The sequence below is a fragment of the Loxodonta africana genome, chromosome 3, assembly GCF_030014295.1.
Source record: "Loxodonta africana isolate mLoxAfr1 chromosome 3, mLoxAfr1.hap2, whole genome shotgun sequence".
In the NCBI taxonomy this organism is placed as follows: Eukaryota; Metazoa; Chordata; class Mammalia; order Proboscidea; family Elephantidae; genus Loxodonta; species Loxodonta africana.
The window spans coordinates 13,758,790-13,769,776 of record NC_087344.1 but is presented as its reverse complement, the minus strand read 5'-3'; the positions used below and the strand labels follow the sequence as shown (position 1 = coordinate 13,769,776).

General features: G+C 43.1%; 1 protein-coding gene across 1 annotated transcript; it reads left to right on the top strand.

Moving 5' to 3' along the window:
• Positions 1-223: 223 nt before the first annotated feature.
• Positions 224-2,582, top strand: LOC100653916 (serine/threonine-protein kinase MARK2-like). The gene has a single exon (XM_064279830.1). The coding sequence runs from the start codon at positions 552-554 to the stop codon at positions 2,580-2,582; it is 2,031 nt and encodes a 676-aa protein (XP_064135900.1). The 5' UTR covers positions 224-551.
• The last annotated feature ends 8,405 nt before the right edge of the window (positions 2,583-10,987 follow it).

Here is a 10,987-nt window from a genome sequence, read left to right as displayed (position 1 = left end):
ATAAGTCCCTGGAAACCTAGGTTTGTGGTCTTTCTGGCTCAGGAAGCTCTTTCAGTGACCTGAGACATCGTGACCAAACTTGGCTTGTTTTCTCTTTCAATTGTGGTTTTTCTATTTCCTCGCCAGCTATTCTTATTTTCTCTTTGTTTTTCCTCATTTGCATTCATTCGTTTTTCATTTTATTCTTCCTTTACATCCTCAATGTTTCTTTTTTTCTATGTACTTGTTAATTTTTTTATCATCTTACTATTATTGTTTTATTTTGTATTTTTTCTTATCCTCATGTTATTTATTCCTTTTTTGAATCTTTCTCATTGATTTCTTGTTTTGTTTATATATACAATTTATCTTATTTTTGTCAGTTTTTAAAATTTTACTTCCTCTTTTCTCATTTTACCTTTTTGATTATATTTTAACTTTTTCTCATTTTTTCCATATTTCATTAAGTTTTTAGTCACCACTTTTTAGGGTTTTGGGTTTTTAAGTTTTTAATCCTACCACCAGGGCACCTCTTATCCCAAAGCCCGCTACGCCTTCGCACCATAGCCAACATGCTGCAGAGCCACTTAGCCTTCTCTGCTGTGGAGGAAACTCATGTGGGACGCTACCACCTCCTCAGAACCATCGGCAAGGGGGCATCTGCCAAGGTCAAGCTGGCCCAGCACATCATCACCGGCCAAGAGGTAGCCATTAAAATAATTGACAAGAGCCAGCACACGTCCTCCGACCTCCACAGACTATACAGAGAGATAGAAATTATGAAGGATCTCCATCATCCAAATATTGTAAAGCTGTTTGAAGTCATAGAGAATGAGCACGCCCTCTATATAGTGATGGAGTATGCAAGTGGAAGGGACCTCTTTTACCACCTAGTGAATCATGGCTTCATGAGCGAAAAAGAGGCCCAAACGAAATTCCAACAAATAGTGTCAGCGGTGAAGTACTGCCACGACAAGGGTATTGTTCATAGGGATCTGAAAACAGAAAACCTACTATTGGACAAGCGAATGAACATCAAACTTGCAGACTTTGGTTTAGGAACTGAATTCACCACAGGGAGCAAGCTGGATACCTTCTGTGGCACTCCCCCTTATTCTGCCCCAGAACTCCTTCAGGGAGAAAAGTATGACGGACCCCCAGTGGATGTGTGGAGCCTGGGAGTCATCCTATACTTCATGGTAACTGGATCTCTACCTTTTCGTGGGAAGACCTTGACGAAGCTGCGAGAGCAGGTGCTGCAGGGACAATATCACGTTCCCTTCCACATGTCTAGCCAGTGTCAACACCTGCTCAGTAAAATTTTCATTCGTGACCCAAGAAAGAGAGCCACATTAGAGGACATCCTAGCACATCTGTGGATGAAGGTGAGCCATGAAGAAAAACAAAAGCTCTACGTGCAGCCACTCCCAGACTACGATAACCACTGGCACACTGAGGTGACGGTGAACACGGGTTACGTGCAGGAAGACATTCATGACTCACTGTTGAACCACAATTACAATGATGCGAACGCCACCTATCTGATCCTGCGTCACGACACATATGACATTGACAGCCACACCAGCACCCTGGAACCCCAGGCTGAAGCCCATTGCACCGATAGCCACACTCCTTCCTCATCCCATGAAGTGCCTCCTACCGTCTGTCCTAAACCCAAACAGCGTAGTTACACCGAGCCCACCATTCCCACCTTTGGTTACTACATCCGCGATGCTTTGAACACTCTCTCTGAGGGAGGGATGGGGACCTCCATGGTGTCTACTTCTCCATCATTCTCCCTGGCCCTGGCCCACCTGCGGCAGCAATCTACCACAGCCTGGGCACAGCCCAACCAGGACTCTGACCTGTATGCCAAGGTGAGAAACAGTGAGGTGCCACAGCCCATCACACCACCCCAGTGTGTTTCTGTGCCTTCCTCCTCAGCCTACACCATCAACGAGAGTGCCGGGGCCCCGGAGAAAACCAGTTTTACCCAGGGAATGTCAAATCTAAGCTCCGCAAATGAGGAGCAGGTGCATGAGTTACCTGACCAGCCGAGTTTGCCCCAGACTGTGAGTCTAGCCTCTTCCTCTGAGGAGCAACTGCATGAGTTACCTGACCAGCCGAGTTTGCCCCAGACTGTGAGTCCAGCCTCTTCCTCTGTCAGCAGCCAGGGCTGGAAGCAGGCCACTGGGAGGTTCTTTAAGCTCATGAGAAGATGCCTTTGTTTTACATATGACAAAAAGGACCACAAAGCATCGGACAGCAAAGCTGCACAAATGATCATACCTCAACAGGCCAAACCACGCTCTCTCAAATTTACCTGGAGGATGAAGATCACCAGTTCCTTGGAGCCCGACGAGATGCTGCAGGAGATCTGTCAAGTGTTGGATGCCAATGGCTGTGACTGGGATCTCACCCACAAATACACACTGCTGTGTATGAATGGCACACCAGGACAACAGGACTTCACTCAGTGGAGGATGGAGGTGTGCACCCTGCCTCGGAGGACTCTCAATGGGGTAAAAGTGAAGAGAATTTCAGGGACCTCTGAGGCCTTCAATAGCATTGTCTCAAAAATCACCAGGGACCTTGCACTTTAAAACGGGGGCAGCAGCTGCCTGAGAGAAAACAGGAGTTCCAAGGTTTAAGCTCCTTTGTAATTTTGAAGGCAATGTTCGGAAAGCCCACCTAAAAAAGGTGCCTGAAATTCACTTCACTTGAACCCTGTTGAGCAATCATCAAGGCAGTGTGCATACCTTCATCCTCCACTGCACAAAGTCCTCTTGGCCTGCACGTCACGTGTGCACAGCAACACATATGCCCGGGAGACATCCCACTCGCAGCTGTTGGCATCGCACACTTGGCAGATCTTCCACATCATCTCGTTGGGCTCCATGGAGCTGGTTCCTCCACGTAAACTTCAGCGACAACAGCTTGGCCTCTCCAGGTTTAAACACTTCCACCTCGTCTTTGCTCTCAGATTCCTACAGATCCGCTGCAGCAAACATGAAGCAAAGAATTCATGAAAACAAAACAAACACTCCCAAATTCATCCGTTCAGACAGACAAAGGAAAGCTTGTAATAGGGAAAGCCACTTGATTCACTAACACGGCCATCGAGATCTCTCTGGAGTCCCTTGGGATGCACTGAACAGCAAACCAGAAAGTTGTCGGTTTAACTCCACACACAGATGACTTGAAAGAAAGGCCTCCAGTCTATTTCTGAAACATCTTGAAGCTGAAGAAAATCAGACCAAGTCCACAAGAGCCAAAGTATGACCTTGAGCTTGTCCCACCTGAATTTAGAGACCATCTCAAGAATACATTCACTGACTGAACACTAATGACCGAAGACCAGGCGAGTTGTGGAATGACATCATATGTTCTTCCTTGTGAAAAAATCCGGAGTTTAGCCATCAAATTAGATCCTGGGCCATGTGAAACTCAACATGGAAGACTTTCAAGCGGGCCTAAGTATTTCAAGAATAGGCATCAATTCTATTATACATTGGATCCTTTTCTGAACCTGTTTATTGTTTTCAGAGGGAGACCACCTGCCCTATCGTCTCCACCCTAGGAGAAATTTTTCTAGCACACCCATTTATAGAACTTTAGTAGCCTTGGAGGTGGCATGCCAATAAATTTTGCCCAAATTGACCTTGCTTCTCAGCTTTTCATGGTTGGCTCTGTCTCCTGTACAGTGACATGTCTATATTTTTTAACACTGGGTATCAGTTTCCAACAAAGATTTCCGTATTAATGGTTTTGGTAGGCCTAGCACACACTGGAAGCAGGTAGTTGTCAATTTGGTTAGACTCTCCCACGTGAAGAGTGCTTAGATAGCTCCATGGGATTAAATCCATTTTCCATAAGAAATTGCTTTGCTATAACCCCCCAGCAGCCATGCCTGATTACTGGGGGCACAGCCACAATTACAATTCCTATAGGACATACAAAATACTTAGTGTTATTTAAAAAAAAAAAAAAAGAAACTTGTGTTTTGACAGTGTGAGAAGGTTACATTAGGGAAGAACTTCCAAGCTAGTTGTAGTTTCTGATTTTTTGAGACATGCTTTGGTCCACCTAATTTATACCATATACTTTACCTTCCTTGCATGTACTGATTAGTGACCACTGCCCTTGATCACTTAGTGGGATTCATTTCTGCCTCAGGAAAAGGGCTTGTACTGGTGGGGGAGAGAGAGCATTATAATTAGTAGGAAAATAGGTCAATACTTCTAAGGGCCTATGGTTGACAGGATTTACATTGTGAAAAATATGTAGTGCAGCTTAAGAAAGAGCAAGAGCTTGCCAAAGTGATGCGGGGGCGCTCCAAATACTGAGTTCCAATCACTTAAGCCTGTCCAGAGTCATTTCTCAATTTATTGTCCTGCTAAATGGATGGACCCCCATTACCAAATTCTACATCATTCCCAATATCTCCTCCTTTTCCTTCTTACTATTTGTACTGAGTTAGAAATATGTGGCGCTGAGCTGGCAAACCAAGACATGTAATCCTGCAAATAACACTGAACAAATCTCAGTGGCCCCCTGCCATCCCTCGCTGCTGACAGAGGGAGAGGCTGGGCTCACAATCTGAGGCAAACTCGGCTGGTCAGGAATCTCTTGCAGCTTCTCAGCATGCAAAGAGCTTAGTTTTCACACTCCCTGGAGGAAACCAGTTCCTTCTGAGCTCCACCACTGCTGCTCATGGTGTGGGATGAGGAGGAAGCCTCACAGACACACTGGGAAGATGTTCTAAACTGCAGCACGTCACTGTTGCTCACCCTGGAGCACACTCCAGAGTCCTGGTTGGGCTGCACCGAGTCTGTCCTGGATTCGTGGTATATGTAGGACTGGGGTGGAGAGACTGAGGTACAGGTAGATGCCATGGAGGCCCCTGATCCTGAATCAGATAGACTGTCCAAAGCATTGTGGATGTTGCCCTGGCCAAGGTGGTCTTCCCTTAATTTCTGGAATGGTCAATTCCGTGTTTGTTTGTGAAAACGTTGCTGTTCACAGAGGGCACAGGACTGGCCTTCTTTCTCTCCAGGGTGGGTTGTTCTTATGCTTCTGCTCTTCTGCCCTGACCCCTGGTCCTCCTCAGGCCACATATTTTTTTGCATAATTGCAAGAGGAATTTTAGGTACGCCTCATGGACTAAATTATGTCCCCCCCAAAAAGTGTGCATCACTTTAGCTGGGTTATGATTCCCTGTATCTTGTGACGGTCCTCCATTCTGAGATTGTAATTTTATGTTAAAGAGGATTAGGATGGGATGGTAACGCTATCCTTACCCAGGTCACACCCCTCATCCAATGTAAAAGCAGTTACCCTGGGGTGTGGTCTGTACCACCCCTTATGTCTCAAGAGATGAAAGGGAAGCAAGCAGAGAGTTGGGGACCTCATACCCCTAATAAAGCAGCAACAGGAGCGAAGCTCATGCTTTGGACCTGGTGTCCCTGCACCTGAGATGCTCCTCTATCAGGGGAAAATTGATGAGAAGACCAACAGAGAAAGAAAGCCTTCCCCTGGAGCTGACACCCTGAATTTGGACTTTCAGCCTACTATATTGTGAAGAAATTAATTTCTCTTTGTTAAAGCCATCCACTTGTGGTATTTCTATTACAGCAGCGCTAGAAGACTAAGAGAGCTAGAATGGCAGCCTCGCTCTACCTCCTCTGCTTGGGTTAGCACAAGAGGGTACACTGTACACCATGGGATGAAGATCCACTGCAGGCTGCTATGGCCCTCTGTCTCAGGTGTTTTACGACCAGGAGCAAATAGATGACTATCACAACACTGTACTTTGGCATCATCAATAAGCACTGAATCTCTCACCATGTGTAACACATCACCTCAATCCACTGAGGGTCACTGTAATCTGGGTGTGGCTCCACATACACCTTTTGTTCTTCATGACCCACCATCATCCACGGATGTGTCAGAATTGCCTCTGAAGTACCTCTCTCACTAGGGTCATGAACGAAAATTTTGATCAGCAGGTATTCATACTGCATAGTCATATGGAAGGGAAAGTCCCTTCACTACCTCCTGCCATAGTATCACGAAGGTATTTCCAACAAAAGGCAGGGATCCACCTACCAACAAATACAAGATGACTCCGAGGCTCAACACATCCACTGGGGGTGTCTGTCATACTTTTCTCCCTGAAGAGTTCTAGGGCAGAATAAAGGAAGGGAGACTGCCACAGGAGGTATACAGCTTGTTGCCCAGGATGAATTCATTTCCAAGGTCAAGACCTGAAAGTTTGCTGCTCATTTTCTTATCTAATAGTAGGTTTTCTCTTTTCAGGCCCCTCTGAACCATACACTTGTGATGACAATCCTGCACCGCAGACACTATCTGGCAGAATTTGGTGGCTTGAGCCCCTTTTTCCCTCATCCTGCCATTAGCCCTTGCATGATGAAACACCTCCCCTCCACTTACTTATTCCATCACTATGTGGAGTGTGTTCTCATTCTTGATGACTTCAAACAATTTCACAGTAAACACTCCCACAGCTCCATGAAGGCATTTCCACCAAAAGGCAGGGATTCACTCACCAACAAATACAAGATGACTCCCAGGCTCCACACATCCACTGGGAAGTCTGTCGTACTCTTCTCCCTGGAAGAGTTCTAGGGCAGAATAAAGAAAAGGTATGAATGAAAGCCTTCATAATTTTAACCTCTCAGGATAGTCTGTGGATGCTGCAGGAGGTTGCTGGGTCTCCCTAACGATCTCACCTTATTCCCAGTGAGAAGAGCTTTAGCCAACTTCACGTTGGTGAAGGTACCTTTGCAGAGGTTTTCGAGCATTTGGTAGTCTTACACATGGGTCTCCTCCTCAGAAGAAATGGCCGAGAGGCCTCTGCATCATCTCGGACTTGGGTCAAGTCTTACTTAGCTTACGGCCAATGGGTCCCAACACAGGATTCAAAGTGGTAAAAACTGACGACTAAATAAAAACTAGGCCCCTGGGTGGCACAAATTGTTAAGCCCTGGATGACAAGCCAAAAGGTTAGTAGTTCAAACCCACCCAGTGGCATCTCCAAAGTAAGGCCTCGTAACTGACTCTGAAAGGTCACAATCTTCAAAACCCTGTGAAACAGTTCTACTTTGCACGTTTGGTGTTGCTGCGAACTGTTATCTACTCAACAGCAACTAGTAACATGCAAATAAAAACTTAATAAAAGGAGAAAAAGATGAGAAAAAGCATATAAAAACTAGAAAAAAAATACAAAAAAAGAAAATGAAAAAGTGACAAAAATCAGTTTTATTTTGGGGGTTAGTCTGTGGAGGTTGGAAGAGCTCTCCTGGATCTTGTCAGTGATCCTGGCTCTGAAAGTGGCCACGTTTGGATTCTGGCCTACTGAGTTCCAGTCTCTCATTCAGAGCCCTACCAAAGGGCAATGTTAAAATCAATCAAGTGGGTAAGTTCAGCAAGACACTGAGATATGTTATACGAAGCTCTCACCCCACCAAAGGGGGAAAAGAAACCTAGAAGGTGTTGCTACCCTGTGAGTATCCTGAAAAGAGTCAACAGTTGACATCAACACAGCAAATACTGAATCAAGGAAAAGATGGCTTCAAAAAGGTAAGGCAACTTTCTGGTCTCTTTTCTTGCCCTTGCCCCATCTCCTCCCCAACTCAGTGGTCATCTTATAGCAGCAGCACTTGCTTCTGATCCCAGGGTGGGACCCTGTTCCTGGCTCCAGTTAGAGTACAGAAAATCATTGTGTGTGTCTCTTCTAATCTTTCTGGGGGATGCCTGAAGGACTAATGCAAAGACCTTGTCTCTTTGACCTAACTTACGACCCAGGCTGCTAAGGTGGCAGGCATTTATAAGGAAAGATTGCAAGAGGAACTAACAGCTCATAGAGGGCTGAGGCTAAACAGTATGCTCAAAACATACGATAGATAGCCTAAGGCCTAAAAGCAAAAACTGGGAAGTTCTTCTTTGGAAAATCAGGATATTCAAAAGCAACTGTGTGTTTGGGGAAATTTAGCAGGCTACAAATACCTAGAGCAAAATTTCTGTTCAGAAACTACCTGAGAAAGACCTACACTTTTTCTCACTCTATAAGTGTTTCAGGAGTGCCCCAGCACAGAGCCAATCTGCACAGACTGGGAGAAATATTTGTGGGTTTTGTTTTGATTTTTTGTTTCTTTCTTTTTTCTATGTATTTTTAGCTCCTCTCATTTCAAAATCACTCTAAAAACACTAGATGGGAATTTCCATTTTCCATTCCACTATAAAAGGAACTTGGATGTCCCTTGCATGCTCACAATAAGAAAAACCTGAAAAGAAACAACTCTTCTTAGCTCTGTCACAGATCTGAACTCACAGAGCAATCTGCTATCCCAGAAGCTGGAGATACACATGCACTACTACAAAGAATCACTGCTTACTGGGAACAGAGAATGCCACCACCGTTACTTCCACCTCCTGACCTAGAATCATATGTTATTAGGTGCCGATGAGTTGATTCCAACTCATAGCAGCACAATGTGACGGAGTAGAACACCGCCATAAGATTCTCTAGGCTGGAAACGTTATGGAAGCAAACAGCCAAGTATTTTCTTCTATGGAGTTGCTGGCTGGTTTTAATCCACACCCTGTTGGTTAGCAGCCATGTGCTTAACTATTATGCCACTAGGGCTCCTTACTTCAATGCTAATTGACTAATCCCTGGAAACTGAGAGAGAGAAATTTCACAGGGCCTACCCTTATGGTTCCTTCACACTTCGGTGAATTTCTCATAAAGGAGACTCACTAGGTTTTCACTGTCAAACTGTAAGAAAAAGTCTCTCATAATTCCAGTTGGAAAAAAAAAGTAACCAACTGCAAACACTACTTTGATCTTGACAACGGTCTACCCTTAAGGGAAACAGTTCTACCACCCTTTCAACCAACCTAACCAACTTCCAATTTTTAGAGCCTAATAGACTTGAGGAAGGGGAAATACCAAACACCATCTAACATGCCACGTAGGGGGAAAACTGCCTAACTTCAGTCCTCATCAAACATACCAAAAAAAAAAACAAAACCCAGTGCCGTCGAGTCGATTTCGACACATAGTACCCTATGGGACAGAGTAGATCTGCCCAATAGCGATTTCAAGGAGCGCTTAGCGGATTCGAATAGCCAACCAATTAGTTAGCACCCGTAGCACTTAACCACTACACCACCAGGAAGTCCTCATCAAGCATAGCCTTGACAAAAACGTGGAAACACACACAGACTGAACAGACTGGGTAAACAACAGGACAAGGCTCAGATATGGCACCTTTGTTAGAAATATTAGACCAGGAAATTAAAATAGCTATGATAATATGATAAGGGCTCTGGGTAAAAAGTGGACAACATGCAACAATAAAAGGGTAATGAAAATGAACAGACTGAAACTCAAAGAAATACTCAAAAAAATATCAGAAATGAAAAACACAGTAACACAAATGAAAAACGGCACTGATTGGCTTATCAGTAGGTTGCACATGTTTAAGCAAAGAATCAGTAAGGTTGAAGATTTGTCAGTGGAAACTTGTCAAATTGAAAAGAAAAAAGAGTGAAAGAGAATAAGAAATGTGGGACAATCCCAAAAAGTCTAACAGATGCATAGAGAGAATACCAGAAGCAGAAGAGAAAAAGGAACACAGGAAATATTTGAAGTTTTAATGGCACAGTATTATCTAAAATTGTTGCCAGACACCAAATCACAGATCGAGGAGCCCATAGAACACCAAGCAGGATAAATACCAAAACATCTAAATCTGGGAATAGGATATTGAAAGTGCAGATAATTACACAAAGAGGAAAAACTTACATAAACAAGAGGAAACAAAAACACTATACCTATAAAGGAACAAGGATTAGAATTCATCAGACCTCCCCAGAAACCACGCAAGCAAGAAGAGTGTGCAGTGATAAACGTAAAGTGTGAAAAGAAAACTCTAGCTGAACACAAGCTAAACAACAGATGTTTCAGTGACCACCTATAAACAGGAATACATTCATTCCAAAAAGTCACTAAACAAATACAGTAAAATAACCTTCAAGAATTTAATTTAAAAACATTAAAAGGGAAAGGTGCATAATCTGATTTCCAGGTTACCACTTTATAATATTAAAATGTCCACTTTAAAAAAAATATCACAACGCATACAAGAAAAAGAAAATTTGTTCCATTCAAAGGAACAAAATAAACTGACAGAAAACATTCCAGTCCACACATCAGACTTACTAGACAAAGACTTCAAAACGACTGTCTTAAATATGCCTAAAGAGCCAAAACCAAACATGGAGAAATATCTAAAGGAAATCAGGAAAACTATAAAAGAAAACGAGGCTATTAATAAAGAGATAGAAAGTATACAAAGAAACCAACAAAAATTCAGCAGCTCAATAGTGCAACCACTGAAATAAAAATTTACTAGAGAATGCAAACATTTCAGAAAGAAGAAGAAACTATCAACAAATTTGAAAAAAGGGGTATTGAAATTACTGAGTCTCAAGAGCAAAAAAAACTAAAAACAAGTAAACAAAGCCTATGAGATCTGCTAGACACAATCCACATGACCAGCACTGCTACCCACAAAGGAGAAGAGGGGGAGAAAGTGACAAAAATCATACCTGAAGAAATGATAACTGAAAAGTTTCAACATTTGATGATAGATGTGAATCTACAAAACTAAGGAACAAATTTCAAGGAAAATACACTCAAAAAAAAAAAACAATCGTATTAAAACGGAAATCTAGAACATCACTCTTTTTCCAATAGCATCTAAAAAAGAAAATACTTAGGAATAAATTGAACTTAGCAGGCAAAAGCTTATACACTGAAAACTACAAACTACTTCTGAAAGAAATTCAAGAAGACCTAAATAAACGGAAAGGAATACCGTTTTCATGCAATGGAGGACTTAATATTGTCAAAATGGCAATTCTACCAAATCCATCTACAGATTCAGTGTAAGCCCGATGAAAATTCTAAAAGCATTTT

What these genes read in the sequence shown, in the direction of transcription:
- LOC100653916 (XM_064279830.1), top strand. Translation starts at nt 552, where the DNA reads ATGCTGCAGAGCCACTTAGCCTTCTCTGCTGTGGAGGAAACTCATGTG.